This window comes from Chiloscyllium plagiosum, chromosome 3 (assembly GCF_004010195.1).
Source record: "Chiloscyllium plagiosum isolate BGI_BamShark_2017 chromosome 3, ASM401019v2, whole genome shotgun sequence".
NCBI lineage: Eukaryota > Metazoa > Chordata > Chondrichthyes > Orectolobiformes > Hemiscylliidae > Chiloscyllium > Chiloscyllium plagiosum.
Genome location: NC_057712.1, coordinates 60,388,578 through 60,408,518, shown reverse-complemented (window position 1 = coordinate 60,408,518; position 19,941 = coordinate 60,388,578). Strand labels below are relative to the sequence as shown.

General features: G+C 40.7%; 2 protein-coding genes across 9 annotated transcripts in view; one reads left to right on the top strand and one right to left on the bottom strand.

Moving 5' to 3' along the window:
• The window catches only part of fam228a (family with sequence similarity 228 member A), a 73,560-nt gene extending 72,256 nt beyond the window's left edge, over positions 1-1,304 (bottom strand). For all 3 annotated transcript variants that reach the window (XM_043682976.1, XM_043682960.1, XM_043682968.1), the window contains exon 1: positions 1,185-1,304. In XM_043682976.1, coding sequence (XP_043538911.1) covers positions 1,185-1,304 — 120 coding nt within the window. The remainder of the gene's footprint in view (positions 1-1,184) is intronic.
• pfn4 (profilin family member 4) overlaps positions 913-19,941 on the top strand; it is a 28,723-nt gene continuing 9,694 nt past the window's right edge. The window contains exons 1-3 of one of the 6 annotated variants that reach the window (XM_043683002.1): positions 913-990; positions 12,971-13,099; positions 18,433-18,567. In XM_043683002.1, the coding sequence (XP_043538937.1) occupies positions 913-990; positions 12,971-13,099; positions 18,433-18,567 (342 nt within the window). The other 5 variants (XM_043683038.1, XM_043683025.1, XM_043683017.1 and 2 more) reach the window with 5 other exon arrangements.

The window sequence follows — 19,941 nt, the reverse complement described above, 5'->3', positions numbered from 1 at the left end:
TGCTGGGCTTTTTCGGCTATGGAGCTAGTATTGAGGCACCAGATGAGATTCTCTGCTTTGTGGATGCCAAGAAATTTGGTGCTCTTCACGACCTCCATGGGGGGGCTGTCGATGTTCAGCAGAGAGTAGTTACTCCGTGCCCTCCTGAAGTCAACAACCATCTCTTTTGTTTTGTTCATGTTCAGAGACGGTTGCTGGCTCTGCACCAGTTAGCTGCTGCACCTCCTCTCTGTAGGTATTAAATTTACTTTTGTTTTGTTATGTTAATAAAGGTTATTTAAACATTCATTCAGGCTGTGCTCTACTTTGTTTTAGGCTTTTGGGTGATTTTTGTGCGATCGTTAGTGATATTTTTTGCTGGTCTGCCCCTCACTCCACTTTTCCCATTGGGCCCATTATTTCTATTAGGCGATTTTCTATGAAGCAGGTTTCGCTGGAACCCAACTACTGCGTTCTCGGAGAACTACCATTTGGCTTGGTCACTAAATAATGTTCCTTTTTGGGTGCCTCATTTTAGAAAGGATGTTAAGGCAACAAGTGTGTTAATAAGCAAAATATCTGGTGTTTGAATTCAAAATAAGCACGAAACGTCTGCTAATGGACTTCCCAGCTCGGGGAACATAACCACGACAAACGGCACCCGAGCTACAAATCTTCACACAAACCTTCAAACTCCAACTTGGTTTGCAGCGACTTTTTTAGGTGGTGGAAGAGAATGAGAGGTTTTTAAGTTTGTAATGACGAAGATCAACTGATAATAGCCTGACATCATAAATACTGTGTAGGAACTAGATCCCAATACCTGCAGCCCACAAAAATTCAAACACATCAAAGACAAACCCGCCCTCTCACCATCCTGCAAACAGCTTTTCGCCCAGCGTACTGTACAAACTACAAGGGCTGGTTCTCACAATGATTTCAGCGCCTGCCTCACTATCTGGATCTCCTAGTTTGAGACCGTTCACTCGGTTCCTCGAGTCCTCCCTCTCGGTAGGTGACTAGATTAAAAATAAACTTTAGGGACCATTCAATTGATGGAAAGTTTCTGCGATAGCGTGCACCCCGCGAGATCAAGGCGAGTACGTCGACAACTTCGCCCACGTAGAGGGGAGAACAGGTGGGAGAGGAAGAGTGGGAAACACAAACTGTGAAATTTAACGTAGTTTGAAACCCCCACCACTCACATCGTCGCTGGGGAACGGCCTGTGGACGTTGATGCGATCCGAGTTTCTCCCCCGCCAACTCATGGTCCCCCGGTGGGGGAGAAGACACTCAATGCACGGACCGGCTGTGCGCGTGCACATTTGAGATACCACCCTTTCCCGTCCTTTGCGCGGGCACGCTCTCAGGGACGTCCCCTTGGTGCGCGCAATTCTTCCCCGGGGTCACGACGCTGAGCGCGTAGCCCTTCGTCCCCCCGCGGTGGAAGCAGTCGGGTTGACAGCGTCCGGTAGCGAGGTGCCGAAAGGGAAGGGTTGAGGATAACGGCGGTTTATTTTCCGCCTGTCAGTCAACAGCAGCGGAACGTGGTGCGGTTTCTATGGCGACGTGTATTTTCAACAGTTGGGCGGTGATGTCATGTGATTGACATTCATGGGAACCAATCGCAGTGCGGGATCGCCTTTTGGGGTGATTCCAAGGTCCAATCGAGTGCAAAGGGAGGCGGGACCAGTCTGTCCCTGCCGGCTGTCCGGGTGGGTGCTGTAGTCACGGAAGACCCCAGCTTCTCACCTATAATCGCCCCAGTAGGACTCGTGGCCACCAAGTACTGCTGGTAACCAGACGCATCTCAACAGGTCTGACAGCACTTGGAGGAGATCGAGAGAAACAGAGATAATATGATTTTGGGGGGAGTACTGCACAATAACCGCAATGAATATCGTTATCAGCATTAGAAGGAGGAACATGAGTAGGACAATGGGCCTGCTTCCCAGTCAGTAAGATCATATTTGACCTTTCATTTGAAATCAATTTCTCGCTGACACTTAGTATCCTACAATTGGAAGAGAGTAAGAACGTGCCCTTCGAACCTGGATGACCGATTCGTGTTCTGGTTTCTTCATGATTTACATTATGGTTGTTTTATCAGTCATATTGGACTCTAAAAATTAACTTTGACTTGAACATATTCAGTGGCTAAGCGTCGATAGCTTCTGGGACAGAAAATTCCAGAGATTCGCAACCCTCTGAGCAAATAAGTTTCTTTTTAATTCAGTCATAAACGAATGACATCTTATTCTATCTGGACTCTTTAGCCAGGGGAAACATCCTCCCAATACTGTATCTGTTCTGCTACGTCCCTTAAGAATTTCATATGTTTCAATTATATTATTCGTCATTTTTCTAATTTCTAGGGAATGCAGGTCTAGAATATTCAATGTCTCCTCATAGGATAATTATCTCGTCCCAGAAAACTTTCTGGTGAACATTTGCTGCTCTCTAAAGCAGTATATTCTTTCCTAGACATGGAGACCAAAACTGTACACATTACTTCATGTGTGGTCTCACCCAGGCCCTATTTGAATTTAATATGATTTCTTAACATTTTTACTCTTAAGCTGACATACAATTAACCTATCTAATTACTTGCTGCAACTTGCAAGCAATGTTTGCTCTAAACTGCAAGACTGTGCAGCTGTTCAAAGATCCTTGTGGATGCACTGACTTCTGGTTCCAGAAGCCACAGCCTCACCTATACACCTCAGCTGACTGCACAGTGGAAGGAAAAACGAAAGGAAATCTTTGTGAGAAACGTAGGCTGCAAGTTAATTTTCTGATTCTTGAGCAAAGATACCCAAATGTCTTTGAATACCAATATTTCCTAATCGCTACAAATGTTCTGCTCTTCTATTTTTCAAATTATGTGATAACTTCACCTTTATTCTAAACTACATTCCAACTGAGATCTTGGAGAAGATTCGTAGCTCAGGTTGTCGGTTTGATCACTGAGCTGCTGGGTTTGTTTTCAGACATTTTGTTATCATGCTAGGTAACACCTTCAGTAAACATCTGGTGAAGCGTTGGTGTTCTGTCCCGCTTGCTATTTATGAGTTTCGGTTTGTGGTGGGTGATATCATTTCCGGTTCTCCTTCTCAGAGGTTGCGAAATGTGGCGCAAATCTGTCCATTAATGGAGTTCCAATTTGAATGCCAGGCCTGTAGGAATTCATGCGCATGAATTTATTTGGCCTGTCCCAAGATGGATGCATTGTTCCAGTTGAACTGGTGTCCCGCTTCATCTGTGTGTTTGGATACCAATGATAATTGGTCATGTAGGTTGGTGGCTAATTTCCTGTCGGTTTGCCCAATGTAATGTTTGTTGTAGACTTTGCAGAGTATTTTGTATATTATGTTTGTTGCCCTGGCTGTGGATACGGGATCCTTTAAATTCATCAGTAGTTATTTCAGTGTGGTAGTGGCTATGTGGGCTGCCATGATGCCTAGGGGCCAAAGTAGTCTGATCATTTCCAGTTCTGTTTCTGAGAAGTTGGTAAATGGGGTCCAAATCTATATGTTTGTTAATGGAGTTCCAGTGTGAATGCCAGGGCTCTAAGAATTCCTGTACATGTGATTAGATGACTAATCCACTAACACTACGGGCAATTTAGATTAGATTAGATTACTTACAGTGTGGAAACAGGCCCTTCGGCCCAACAAGTCCACACTGACCCCCGAAGTGCAACCCACCCAGACCCATTCCCCTACATTTACCCCTTCACCTAACACTTTAGCATGGCCAATTCACCTGACCTGCACATTTTTGGAGGAAACCGGAGCATCCGGAGGAAACCCACGCAGACACGGGGAGAATGTGCAAACTCCACACAGTCAGTCGCCTGAGGCAGGAATTGAACCTGGGTCTCTGGCGCTGTGAGGCAGCAATGCGAACCACTGTACCACCGTGCCGCCCCAATTTAGCATGGCCAATTCATCTAACCTGCACATCTTTGGACTGTGGGAGGAAACCGGAGCACCCAGAGGAAACCCACGCAGACATGGGAAGAATGTGCAAACTCCACACAGTTGCTCAACGTGGGAATTGAGCCTGGGTCCCTGGTGCTGTGATGCAGCAGTGCTAACCACTGAGCCAACATGCCGCTCCAGTTTTTGTTTGGCCTATCCCAGGATGGATGATTTTCCTAGTCAAACTGGTGTCCATCTTCTTCTGTGTTTATGGATACTAATGCTTTTTGGTGGCTAGTTGGTGCTCATGTGTCATGGTGGCTAGCTTCCTGCTCGTTTGTCCAATTTAATGTTTGTTGCAGTCATAGAGATGTACAGCATGGAAACAGACTGTTCGGCCCAACTTGTCCATGCTGACCAGATATCCCAACTCAATCTAGTCCCACCTGTCATCACCCAGCCCATATCCCTCCAAATCCTTCCTACATATATACCCATCCAGATGCCTTTTAAATGTTGGAACTGTACTAGCCTCCACTACTTCCTATGGCAGCCCATTCCACACACGCACCACCCCCTGCATTAAAATGTTACCCCTTAGGCCTCTTTTATATCTTTCCCCTCTCAACCTAAACCTATGCCCTCTGGACTCTCCCACCACAGGGAAAAGACCTTGTCTATTTACCCTATCCATGTCCCTCGTGATCTTATAAACCTCTATAAGGTCACCCCTCAGCCTCCGACGCTCCAGGGAAAACAACCCTAGCCTATTCAACCTCTCCCCATAGCTCAAATCCTCCAACCCTGGCAACATCCTTGTATATCTTTTCTGATCCCTTTCAAGTTTCACAACATTCCTCCGATAGGAAGGAGACCAGAATTGCACACAGTATTCCAAAAGTGGCCTAACCAATGTTCTATACAGCTGCAACATGACTTCCCAACTCCTGTACTCAATATTCTGACCATTAAAGGAAATCATATCAAACACCTTCTTCACTATCCTATCTACCTGCAACTCTACTTTCAAGAGCTATGAACCTGCACTCCAAGGTCCCTTGTTCAGCAACACTCCCTAGGACCTTACCATTAAGTGTACCACAAGTCATGCTAAGGTTTGCTTTCCCAAAATGCAGCACCTTTCATTTATCTGAATTAAACTCCATCTGCCACTCCTCAGGCCATTGGCCCATCTGATCAAGATCCCATTGTAATCTGAGGTAACCTTCTTCGCTGTCCACAACACTTCCAATTTTGATGTCATCTGCAAACTTGCCAACTGTACCTCTTAAGCTCATATCCAAATCATTTATATAAATAACGAAAAGTAATGGACCCAGCACCGATCCTTGTGGAACTCCACTGGTAACAGGACTCCAATCTGAAAAACAACCCTTCACTAACACCCTCTGTTTTCTACCTTTGAGCCAGTTCTGTATCCAAATGGCTAGGTCTCCCTGTATTCCATGTGATCTAACCTTGCTAACCAGTCTCCCATGGGGAGTCTTGTCGAACACCTTACTGAAGCCCATACAGATATACCACTCTGCCCTCATCAATCCTCTTTGCTACTTCCTCAAAAAACTCAATCAAGTTTGTGAGACATGATTTCCCACACACCAAGCCATGTTGACTATCCCTAATCAGTCCTTGCCTTTCCAAGTACATGTACATCCTGTCCCTCAGGATTCCCTCCAACAACTTGCCCACCACCAACGTCAGGCTCACTGATCTATAGTTCCCTGGCTTGTCCCTAGCACTTTTCTTAAACAGTGGCACCACGTTAGCCAACCTCCAATGTTCCGGCACCTCACCTGTGACTATCGATGATACAAATATCTCAGCAAGAGGCCCAGCAATAACTTCCTAAGTTTCCCACAGAGTTCTAGGGTACACCTGTTCAGGGTCAAGATTAGAATAGTACTGGAAAAGCACAGCAGGTCAGGCAGCATCTGAGGATTAGGAAAATTGTCGTTTCAGGCCCGAAACGATTTTCCTGCTCCTCAGATGCTGCCTGATTTGCTGTGCTTTTCCAGCACTACTATGATTTTGGTTCTAATCTCCAGCAACTGCAGTACCCACTTACACCTTATCAGATCCTCGGGATTTATCCACTCTTATGCGTTTCAAGATATCCAGCACTTCCTCCTCTGTAATATGGACCTTTTTCAAGACGTCTGCAGGGTATTTTGTATATTATGTTCATTCTGCTGGCTGTGGGTACGGGGTCATTTAAAGTCATCACTAGTTGTTTTAGTGTGGTAGTAGTTTACTAGTAGGCCAGGCTACTCCAGCCCCTAGGCATCATGGTAGCCTACAAACTGGGCATTCCCTTAACCAATTCTCAGTATTATGTTCAACTTTATTATCCCTAATTTTGTATAACAAATTTTGTATGTTCATCTTTCTTAAATACATTTTAAAATCCAAGTACTCTTCATCCATTAGTATCCCTTGTTTCCCCTGCTAGTTACAACCTAAAAACACTTCAACAGAATTATCCAACACAATATTCCTTTCATAAATCTGCCTCTTCATGTTCTTCTCTCAATACTGCATTATCCTCTAGTCTTTTCCCAAGGACTGATTTAAGGCAACTGGCATATAGTTCCAAGCTTTCAGTCTCTCCTTCTCTGAATAGTGGGTTTGTGTTTACTCAAAATTAATGGACTCCAAGAAATTCAAATTTGTGTATCCACCATTTCTCTACCTATCTTTGAGGATTTGTTGATTTTTATCCCCATTACCTTTGTACCTAAGATGCTGCCGTAAGTAACGACTTGTAAACTATTCACTGTACTCATTTGAGTATATGTGACAATAAAGCTAACTCTAATTCAAATTTCTCAGTACAGTTTTTCCACTATGGTGTCTTTAAAATTTCTCAAGGCTCTCCATGGAAACATTTTGAAGCAAATTTGGACATAAAATTAGGTAAAGCAACATCATGGCAGATAGCTAAATATTTTGTCAAAGAGTTAGGAGGTGGAATTAAGACCAGAAGACCGTAAGATGTGGGAGTATAAGTAAGCTAATCAGCCCATTGAGTCTGCTCTGCCATTCAATGAGGTCATGGTTAATCTATAATCCTAACTCTGCTTTCCTTGCATTTCTCCATAACACTGATCAAAAAATCTGTCTATTTCAACCTTGAATAACTTAAGGACCCATCCTGTACAGCCCTTGGTAGCTATTTCTTAAAGCCGGAGGCGTAGAAATCCACAGATTCACTATTCGCAGATTCTGAAAGAGGAAACTCCTCCTCATCTTACTCAGATAATGCTGTCTGGTCCAAAATTCACCTACAAGGGCAAACAACCTCTAAGCATCTATTCTGTCAAGCCCACAAAGCCTGTTATATGTTTCAATAGGGTTGTTTCTCATTCTTCTAAACTGGTCCAACTTACTCTTTTAAACAACAAAATATGAACAGAAAAGTCAAGACCCACAGCCCGACACTGCCCCCATCAAACACTCCTGGGATAGGGGCAGCACCAGGTAAAATACAGAGTAAAGTTTTTGGTAATCTATGTTCAAATGGAAAGGAAAGTTACAATTACTCTTGAAATAAAAAAAAGTCCCTTTGATTCTGGAAAATGAAAATCAATAAATAAATAAAAATTGAGTTTCGCCTGACTCCATTGCCACCAACCACTCTTGGGGCAACAAGGGGTTGCAAAGTAAGATAAACCTTCCCCAAAATGTTCAAAATCAAAGGAAACTAGAAACAAAACAAAATACTCTCCACTTAGTCCCTAATATGGGTCAAAAGTCCATAAGAACGTTCCTCTACTCATTGCAACTAACAATATAATTACCCTCACACCGACTCCGTCAAGCACATCTGGCATATGAAAATATGGGGTTAAAACCCTTCCTGGCTTTTTCAAGGGGTCCAAAATCAATACAAAAGATAAATAAAACTGCTCCTTTCCAGGCACAAAACTGAGAACAAACACAAAAGGTTCAAATGGAAACTTACATCACTAAATCAAAATATCATTGTTCGAGCTGATGATGCACTCCAGCTCCCGACCACCACGCCCATGGGTCCCAAAAGGCCACCATACTGGTGAGCACTGCCTGCTCCTGCTCCAGGGAAACCCAAGCACAGACATAACCACAAAAGAGGGGTAAACAGTCAGAACCGATGAGCACCTCCTTAGCCTGCTGTTAATGGAAAAGAATTTGTGCTTGCAATTTCAATGGCTGTTCACTAAAATTAATGTGGACTACATTGTAGTATTATTATTGTTTGACTGTTCCTACAACCTGTCATAATCACAGTGACAGACTGCAGGTTCACAGCTAGATTTACAGCGCAAGAGGTTAGTAAGGGTTTTGGTGTGTTTGATGTGAGGCTATGTACTTGAATGCATTTAACTCGATTGAATGGGCTTTTATGAATTAGAGTTTTTATTATACGATAAAAACGAAAAGATATTTAGTATTTTATTTTATTTCATCTCTGCATAACTCCTGAGATCTTAATGAGAACAGGACCAACATAACCATATTGACAAACTAGACAATGATCTAGGGTGCCAAATGACTGATTTTTAAATTAATATGTTATGTCTTGCAAATTAAAATATCAAATATTGTACTTGTAAAACAGCGTCTCATTGCCATCACAGAAATTGAGTTATGTTATGTATTTCATATTTAAAATGAAACAGTTGCTTAAAATTGTTTCAGAAAATTAACTCTACAGCATTAAAAAATAATCCATTTAGAATTAAGTAATGTAAAAACAATGCGGAACATACAAAAGAACAAGCAAAACAAAATGATTCCCTCTTCAAACATGTTTGATTTGACAAATAATGATTTGGAAGCAGTTCACAATGTCAGGCGGACTCCAAGATGAAGGCCAAAAGAAAGGCAGCACATTTGAAGATGAAGGTACCTCACAGCATAAAACTAAAACTGAAGATGAAAAAACAGTTTGAGAAACCTGCACTCATTTGCAGATATTTGTGCCAAGGTTGAAGTAAAACGAAACAGGAGAACAGAAGGTTCACTACCTTTATATTTAATTGGAAGCATTAGCTTTCGGAGCGCTGCTCCTTAATCAGGTGGTTGTGGGTCCCACAACCACCTGATGAAGGAGCAGCACTCCGAAAGCTAGTACTTCCAATTAAACCTGTTGTGTGATTTTTAACTTTGTACACCCCAGTCCAACACCAGCATCTCCAAATCACGACTACCTTTAGATTGTAATGTTTGTCTTGATGATCAAGAAGATAATTGTTTAGTCCTAGCAGAGGCAGATACCTCTCCGAAAGTATGTATGATTCTTCAGGATTGTCATGAGGTGATAGTATCGAACTGGTGCAGTCAGAAAAACTCTCACTTCCTTTTGTGGTCAGTCTGCCCTGGGTTCCCTGGTTCTATCTGAGGATTTGGACGATAAACTTGCAGCAAGTTATAGTAAGGAGATCATGCCATGATCATATACAACAGAATCTTATGAAACTGTTCAAGAATTTAACTTTACAAGGAATGAAATAAATGAAAATTCTCTCCACATCACTGGAAAAAAAAAGTGCCAATGGAGAAGAAATATCAATAGTGTTTAAAACACTTATTGTCAAAAAATTCAGTTCTTTACTTCATCTGCAAATTGTTTAGCAGTCATGCAGTCTGTATCTCACTTACTTAAAAAGGTTCAAAGGATTGGAAAAAACATGTCTTCAATTCTGTCTTCTCATTTTAAAAAATCCTGAAAATTTGGGAAACATACAAGCCACTCACCATCCATGCTCGAAAATATATTGCTGTTCCTTAAGTTATCTGCACAAAGTCCTGGAACTCCCTCTTTAATGGCATTGTGGAGCTATCTACAGCAAATGGATTGTAAGAGTTAAAGAAGATAGCTCACCACCAATTTCTCAAGGCCTAACCAATGGTGCCCACATCCTGTAAGTGAAAAGAAATAGAAAGAACTTCACCTGCTATTGAAAAACAGAAACAATTGATGTGGGAAATTTATATTAATCATGACTAAAGAAGAAGAAAAATACTAGAGACAAATATTGGAGGGTGCCATATAATGAGAATTTTAGGGTTAGTACCATTGAAGGAGGTAAGTGTTGCTTTTAGTCTAAATGTCTTCAGCAAGAAGTTATCTATTGAGAACTTGTGTTGCTAACACTTGGTAAGTAAAGGTAAAGTGTTATGGACTAAATCAGACAACTCAAAGCGTTCTTAAGCATGCAGCCCAGACCTTAACTTTGCAACTTGTTTCGGAAAGTGTACAGTGAAAATTATCCGGAGTAAGGCAGCTAGGTTGAATACCAGGTTTTAAAACAGACAAAAAATTATTCACAAAATTACACAATGAAACACAAAGAACAGAATAAAGAACCCCTACAGAACTTAGTCTATCCAAACTAGACATAATTGTGTTGTTCCGAATATACACAAAAGTCCCAAAAAGCAAACTCCCTTAAAACATAGTAAAAAAAAGGAACAGATGCTTACAGGCTGAAGTTAGAAGGGCAGAAAGAGAGAGAGCCTGTTCACACAGTTCACTGCTGAACTCCTAACTAGTTCTGGACTGAACTGCTCAGCCAGAGAGCTGACCATTCCCCTTTCATTATACAGGTCACTTTGGCCTGAAATCTCATCTGTTTACATATAAACAAAAAGGCCTCTCAATACCCTTTAATCTGTGTACCAAACCAGTCTAATCGGAACCGGAAGCTAGTTTATGACCCCTCTGAAAAACCAAGGACTCAGCATCCTTGAGAAAAGGAAAGGTTTTTAGAAAAAAGGGACCAGCTTTGTGACAAATAGCAATGGTGTGCAAAGGAGAATAGTAGAAATGAATCCTCAGATACTTTTGTCCCTTAAATCCCAGAAGTTGGTTATCAATAATGCTTACAGATATTGTTTGGAGCCAAATAATCTTTTTGGCCTGAGTTTTATTTCAAATTCAACATGTCTTTGTAAGTACGTCACATTCATGTGTGTTCTCTAACTTTGAAACCAATCAGTCAACCAAGATGGGAAAGTCAAATGGATACATTGAACCCTCTTCAATATGAAATTGAAAATATTTGTAAGGCATTAATTTCTAATGTACTATCATAACAGGATCATCTGGCAATTTAGTACATTTAGATGCAGAAGTTCTTGCAAATGTGTAATTTCGCTCAATTTCTGGTATGATATCTTGTTTGAGATCAACCTTACCAGTAAGAAACTTCAAGCAATGGGCTTCAACATGTATTTCTGCTGTACAGCAGCTGCAACAGCCCAAGAAGTTCCGGGAGGAATATAGGAGTAATAAAGCATTTGAAAAGACACTAGTAAATTCTCGTGATTTTGTTGAGGAATTTGAACTGCCAACAGATTTGAAACCAGAACTAACATTTATTCAGGGAACGAGGTGACAATTCATTTTTGAGGCAATAGATGAATTGATTCAAGATCCAAATCAAAAATTAAACTTCCGCTTTTCAGTCCTAGTCACTGCAATACAATCAGTTAAAGAATGATTTGAACAGTTCCAAAGGTTTGATTCAGTATTTGGTTTTCTCAATGGTCTGCATAGTTTTCATATTAACACATCAGAATAGACATTTGGAAAATTGCTTGAAGCTAGAGTCAGCATTACAATATAGAAATTCAAAATATATTGTTGCAGTAGATGCGTGCAGTGAACTGAAGGCTCTTTCACAATAACTTCCAAGACATCTTAAGACATATTACACCTCAATTTATACTGAAGTTCATTTCTGAACACAGACTCACATACAACCTCCCCAAGAACCTTGGGCGGCACGGTGGCACAGTGCTGCCTCACAGCGCCAGAGACCCGGGTTCAATTCCCGCCTCAGGCGACTGACTGTGTGGAGTTTGCACATTCTCCCCGTGTCTGCGTGGGTTTCCTCCGGGTGCTCCGGTTTCCTCCCACAGTCCAAAAATGTGCAGGTTAGGTGAATTGGCCATGCTAAATTGCCTGTAGTGTTAGGTGCAGGGGTAAATGTAGGGAAATGGGACTGGGTCGGTTACTCTTCGGAGGGTCGGTGTGGGCTTGTTGGGCCAAAGGGCCTGTTTCCACTCTGTAGGGAATCTACATTCTCATTGCACCTCAGATTCTCTTGAATCTTGCAACTTCTGCTGCTACTGGAAAGAGTAACTTTACAAATTTAAATTAGATAAAGGCATACCTTCATTTTGCCATGTTGCAAGAGAGACTTGTTGGTCTGGTCACCATCTCGATAAAACATGAAATAGTTTTGAAACTTTGTCTCAAATAATTTAGAGCCCAATGAGTAAAACCAAAGCACAAAAAGTAAATCTCTAAATGTTGTGATGTAATCGTGCTAGGATTAAGAAAAAGTAGAAAAATAGGAGAAAAAATAATTTAACTATTTATTTATATTTTTACATTGTTTAGTTTGAATGCCAGTTAAGTAAAAGCAAAATTTAATTCTAGACTTCTCATTTTTCTCTGCGTTGAATGTGTGCGGTGGAAGGGGTAGTGGGAGAAGGATTAATAATTTGTCTAGAGTTCCAAACACCCTTGGACCAGCCCTGCAAAAGTTGTATTGAATTTGACAATTTATCTCTTTTCTCCGTGGATGTTACTATAGGTGCTGGATTTTTCTACAACTTTCTGTTTTTATTTAAATGATCTCCAGTATCCAATGTTTTACTTGATGTTTTATTGTTCTACCCTGAGTTGTGAGAATCCCAATACCTAACTATTTCCCAGGAGGTCAGCCATTCATCACAAACAGTCTCTATTTTGAAGCAATGATATTGATAATGCTGGTGTACTTCAGCTTTTTTCAACAATGACTTTAGGATCGTTGAGGACTCAATGATATGGTATTGAAGGTTGGAGAGGTGGTAAATTTTTGAAATGGTCAGTTATTAATTGGTAATGGTTACATGATTACTTTATAGAAAAAAAGATGTTAATGAGTAGATACCTGGAAATCATGCCCAAGAACCCAAACCTAGCAATAAAGATAACATACTTTAAAATAACTTTTTGTCTTAGCTTTTAATGTTTGGAATTACCATGTAATATTGTATATTTTTCTTGACAGGATAACTTTAAAATGGGTGAGTACCAGGATTTGTTAACTCAGTCTCTTACTGCAACAAATCACGTTCAAGACTGTGCAATCATAAGTTTGAAAAATCCCTCAGTGGTGACAGCATCCATAGGATTCAAAGTAAGAATATTACATTTGTTATATATTTTTGGTGATATTCAGTACCTTTAGATTGTAATGTTTGTCTTTATGATCAAGAAAATAATTATCTAGTTCTAGCAGAGGCAGATACCTCTCCGAAAGGATATGTGATTCTTCAGGATTCTCATGAGGTGACAATACGGAACTGGTGCAGTCAGAAAAACTCTCAATTCCTTATGTGGTCAGTCTGCCCTGGGTTCCAGTGATGTTTTATTTAAGGATTAGGAAGGATTAGGATTGGTATCTATACATCCAATTTAATCTCTACATTGTGTCTATGACAGCAGATTTCATTCCTTTATTATAGAATGAATATCATAGAATTAAGAAATGATTCTCTCTGTCACTGATGAATTAGACGATTTAGAGTCATAGAAATGTACAACATAGAAACAGACCCTTCAGTCCAACCCGTCCATGCCAACCAGATATCCCAACCCAATCGAGTCCCACCTGCCAGCACCTAGCCCATATCCCTCCAAATCTTTCCTTTTCATATATCCATCCAAATGCCTTTTAAATGTTGCAATTGTACCAGCCTCCACCATTTCCTCTGGCAGCTCATTCCATACACGTACCACCCTCTGCGTGAAAAAATTGCCCCTTAGTTCTCTTTTATATCTTTCCCCTCTCACTCTAAACCTATGCCGTCTAGTTCTGGACTACCCCACCCCAGGGAAAAGACTTTGTCTATTTATCCTATCCATGCCCCTCATAATTTTGTAAACCTCTATAAGATCATCCCTCGGCCTCCGACGCTCCAGGGAAAACAGCCCTAGCCTATTCAACCTCTCCCTATAGCTCAAATCCTCCAACCCTGGCAACATCCTTTAACTCTTTTCTGAACGCATTCAATTTTCACAACATCTTTCCGATAGGAAGGAAACCAGAATTTCACGCAATATTCCAACAATGGCCTTACGAATGTCCTGTACAGCCGCAACATGACCTCCCAACTGCTGTACTCAATACTCTGACCAATAAAGGAAAGCATACCAAACACCTTCTTCACTATCCTATCTACCTGCGACTCCACTTTCAAGGATCTACGAACCTGCACTCCAAGATCTCTTTGTTCAGCAACACTCCCTAGGACCTTACCATTAAGTGTATAAGTCCCAAAATGCAGCACCTCGCATTTATCTGAATTAAACTCCATCTGCCACTTGTCAGCCATTGGGCCATCTGATCAAGTTCCTGTTGTAATCTGAAGTAACCTTCTTCGCTGTCCACTACACCTTCAATTTTGGTCTCATCTGCAAACTTACTAACTGTACCTCTTATGCTCGCATCCAAATCATTTATATAAATGACGAAAAGTAGAGGACCCAGCACTGATCCTTGTGGCACTTCACTGGTCACAGGCCTCCATTCTGAAAAACAATTCTCCACCACCACCCTCTGTCTTCTACCTTTGAGCCAGTTCTGTATCCAAATGGCTAGTTCTCCCTGTATTCCGTGAGATCTAACCTTGCTTATCAGTCTCCCATGGGGAACCTTGTCGAACACCTTACTGAAGTCAATATAGATCACATCTATTGCTCTGCCCTCATCAATCTTCTTTGTTACTTCTTCAAGAAACTCAATCAAATTTGTGAGACATAATTTCCCATGCATATAGCCATGTTGACTATCCCTAATGAGTCCTTGCCCTTCCAAATACATGTACATCCTGTCCCTCAGGATTCCCTCCAACAACTTGCCTCCCACCGACCTTAGGCTCACTGGTCTATAGTTCCCTGGCTTGTCCTTACCACCCTTCTTAAACAGTGGCACCACGTTAGCCAACCTCCAGTCTTCCGGCACCTCACCTGTGACTATTGATGATACAAATATCTCAGCAGGAGGCCCAGTAATCACTTCCCTAGCTTCCCACAGAGTTCTGGGGTACACCTGATTATGTCCTGGGGATTTATCCAACTTTATGCATTTCAAGACATCCAACACTTCCTCAGCAGCACAGGCCCATTAGAGGTAGTAGCATAAAAGGAATCTGTTGGGAAGGGACTCCTGTGGGGTCTTCAACATTAAATGAATTCCATGAAGTCTCATTACATTAGGTCAAACAAGAAAACCTCTTACTGATTCCAACTAATGCACAACCCTTCCTTACCTCAGCTGATGTCTCAGTATTACTTCATGTTGAACACACATGGATTAAGAACAGGAGGTGGCAAAGGTACAGTATGTATTCTGAGTAGGTTGCTTCAAAAACCTCACTAGCACTGCAGCTGACTGAGTTGGCCAAGTACTGAAGTACATAGTTACACTGGGTCTGCAGCACTGGGTGAGGAAAGCAACAGAGTGAAAAGGTTGCTTGACATCATCCATTTTAACATTAGTAGCAGTGACCACCACATTGTCCTTATGGAGGTCAAGTCCCAACTTCATGCTGAGCACACTAACCATTGTGTTGTGTGGCACGACAACTGTGTTAAATGGCACACAACTCAAAACTGAACAGTGATGAGGAGCTGTGGACCATCAGCAGTAACAGACTTGTATTTATCCAAGAATTGTGACCTTATAGCCGGACATATCCCATACTCTGCCATTACGACCAAATCAGGAGATCAACACTAATTCAATGAAAAATGCAGGAGGACATTATGGAAACAGCACCAGGCATACCTAAAAGTAAGATGTCGAACTAGAGAAGCTACAGGACTCCTTGAATGCCAAACAGTGGAAGCAGCACGCAATAGACAGGGTTATGCAATCCCACAGTAGATCAGATCTAATTTCTGCAGATTCTCCAGAATCACAGATGCATGACTTCAACCAATTCAGTTCACTCCATGAAATGTCAAGAAACACCTGAAGACATTGAATATTGAAAATCGTCTGGGTTCTGACATAATTCTGGCAAATACTAATGATTTGTGCTCAAGAACCTCTAGTGCACAAACTGTTGCAGTACAGCTCCAACACTGGCATCTATCCAACAATGTGGAAAATTTCCCAAGTTTGTTCTGTATACATAAGGCAGGAAATTTCAACCTTACCAATTACCACCCCATCAGTCTACTCCTGGTTATCAGCAAATGATAATTGGCTTGAGTTTTACCAGGGCCTCTCGGCTCTTGAACTCATTACAGCCTTGGTCCAAACATGGACAAAACAGCTAAACACCAGAGGTGAGAGTGACTGCCCTTGTCACTAAGTCAGCATTAGAGTATGGTATCAAGGAGGCCCAGCAAAACGAGGGTCAGTAGGAATCAAGAGAAAAATTCCCCTCTGGTTGGAATCATACTTGGCGCAAAGAAAAATGTTTGTGGTTGTTCAGGGGCAGTCATTTCAGCCCAGGATATTATTACACGAGCTCATCAAGAAAGTATCCTAGGCCCAACCATCTTCAGCTAGACAAATGGTCATTTGATCATAAAGAACATGAGTATTACAATCAAAGATATATTTTGTCAAGGTTTTTCATTCATTTGGACAATTTGCAAGTTATCAATAAAAGGTAAAACCAACATTTGTAGAGGAACCTCAATTATCCAAAGGATACAGGTATGGAGTATTTCGTTTGGTTAATTGAATTCTGGATAATCAAATCCCAGATAGCATAGTTTAGCCAAGCATTGGGACCTTGTGATCTTGCCAAGTAGTCCAAATTTTGGATAATCGAATGCTGGAAAATCAAAGTTCCTCTGTATACTCTATAAAAAGAGAGTACTAATTGTTTGGCAAGTAGATACTGATTGGTATAAGCATTACGATGATAAATGAAGCGGTTAATGATGTTTGACAGTTAACTGCCAGGCCTTATTTAGATTTTAAACAAGCCAAATTGATGGTTGGTCTGCTTGGTTAAAGCATTGTCCTGTGAGATGAGACAATGAATGGCTGCCATTTCTTTGTCCAATTGAAACTGACACAGTGCTTGTACTTGTTCTTCTGCAAAGAACAAGGTCTTGTGTAGTTATGTATTTTCCTATACATGCAGGTGCATTACATAAGCCCGACTGGCAATCCTAAATCGGTTATCAGTGTAATTTTTTTGCACAGTCAGATTCACCAGCAAATGTTGTCCAATCACAAAACCATGAGTCAGAAGTGTAGTAGAACATTCTGCACTTCCCTAGATGAGTGCAGTTCCACTAATACTCAGAAACCTTAACACCATCCAAGATAAAGCAATCTAGCTGACTGGCACCAGATCCACCACCTTAAACATTCACACTCTTCATCACTAATGCATATTGACTACCATTACAAAATGCACAACGCTAATTTATAATGGTTGCTTCAAAATCACCTTCCAAACATGCAACCTTTACCATCTCGAAGGAAAAGGATGGGAACACAAATACTTGTTAGTTATCTTACAAATCCCACAACATCCTGATTTATATATGTACCTGGGTTCTTTCATTATCACTGCCACCTTCCTGCACTGTGGTGTACCTACATCACATGGACTGGAGTGATTTAAGATATTTGCTCACAATCATAATCTCCAAACGAATTAGGAATGGACAATTAATGTTATTTTCTTCAACATTATTACAAGATTTCAAGAAGTAATTGTTTCAAAAACTGTTAATGAGCCAATAATAATTTGACTCATGTCTTCATCTAGGAATTTCTGAGTACTGATAGCAGGCCAAAAGCTGATGGATGAATTCAAGCACAAATTTTTGAGAAAGGTCGAAAAAGAGTTCGCAGACAGTGGTTTTTCCAAGAATTGTAGGGCTAAAAACATTGATGTGGATCTGTAGTTAGAGGCTTGGATGGATTGAGGGTTGGTTTTGAAGGAATATAATATTTATTTAGGAAAGAGTATAATGATTTTTTGGGGGTGGAGGATATTGTTGAAGGCATCTGCTGTTTGAAAAAAAACATTGACCATATCGGTGGTACTGTATGAAAAGAAGCATACCAGGTGATTAGCAGCAACAATGATTGGCACACCCACCAAGGTGCAACAACTACATTTGCATAGTTTTCCACATCTGTTCATGATAAGCGTTGTCAGGTAGTCTTCATTGGTATTCTGCTTCCAACATTTCAACATCTGAATGTATTGTAATGAACTTGCTTTGAAAGATAGGGTACAGAAAGCAACCAATGTGTGTCATTAAATGAATAGTTTCCAATCAAATGGTTGTATTCAGCATCTCATGGAAAATCTATGCTCCAGTGGGCATATTGATCAATAATGGACTCCAAGTTACTTTTCAACATAGTTTCAAGATATGACTGAAACACTTACCAATCACATATTGCAATAAACTATGTTTAACTGTCCTTGTATTAGGCATCTTCGGTGACAAGTGAAAAATTGTTTTCTGTAACTTGTTTTTTAGCTGGAATCCGAAGAAATTCAAGCCTTCCTGAAAGCTTTCAACCAACCAAGCAATTTCCGAGATGAAGGGCTTTACTTTAAGAATGTAACCTACTTATGTGTCAGAGCAGATAATAGTTCGGTGTACGGTAAACACGTAAGCTAAAATATGTTGATATCTCTTTTAAAATATTCTTGTTCAATTTTTATTCAATCTATGTTCATATTTTCAATTGAACCTTCAGTTACGTCCTTTTTTACATTTTTATAAACTGGATGTACACAAATACAGGTCTGAATGAAAAATGTCAAAAGAAAATAACGAGATAAGGGTTTGAATTAACTGTTAATATCTATAAACTTCAAAATTAATTGAGAAATTGAGTTACATATGGTTGGGTTACATGCATTTGAAGCCTGTAGTTTTGAGGGGTTTTGAGATATAAAATCCTTATCATTAAAATATCTGGATACCAATTCCTAATTTATATTCATACAAATTCTAATTTTTAAATAAAAGAAGGTCAGAGACTGGGAATTCAGCAGCAAATAACTCACCTCATAATTCTCCAAAGTCTTCCATCATCTACAAGGCACAGGTCAGGAGTGTGATGAATGTTCTCCACTTACTTGGATGAGTGCAGTTCCAACAAAACTCAAGAAGCTTGACACCATCCATGACAAAGTAGCCTACTTCAGTGGCACTCTGTTCACCAACTTGAATGTTCACTCCTTTGACTATTCATACACAATGTCAGCAATATGTAGCATGTGCAAAATGTACTTCAGCAACTCATGAAGCTTTCTTTGTCAGCAACTTCCAAATGTGCAAATTATATTATCTCGAAGGACAAGACCAGTAGACACATGGGAAGACAACCAACTGCAAGTTCCCCTCCAACTTATACAAGTCCCTAACTTGAAACTATACTACCATTCTTGATATCCTTAAACTTGTAACAGCATTGTGGATGTACCCACACCACATGGACTCAACAAAGTAGTACACCACCACCTTCTCAAGGTGAAATAGGAATGGGCAACAAACACAGACCCAGCCAGCAATGTCCCCTTTGGGACATTGAATGAATGAAAAAATATATAACAATTAAGTCCTCAATTGTGCCTGTCCTAACAAGAAATCAATGCCTAGTATTTATAAATCAAATAGAATTTATTAAGCAAAATGTTATATAGTCATAGAGATGTACAGCATGGAGACAGACCCTTCGGTCCAACCGACCAGATATCCCAACCCAATCTAGTCCCAACTGCTAGCACCCTGCCCATATCCCTCCAAACCCTTCCTATTCATATACACATCCAAATGTCTCTTAAATGTTGCAATTGTACCAGCCTCCACCACTTCCTCTGGCAGCTCATTCTATACACGTACCACCCTCTGCATGAAAAAGTTGCCCCTTAGGTCTCTTCTATATCTTTCCCCTCTCACCCGAAACCTATGCCCTCTAGTTCTGGACTCCCCGACCCCAGGGAAAAGACTTTGCCTATTTATCCTATCCATGCCCCT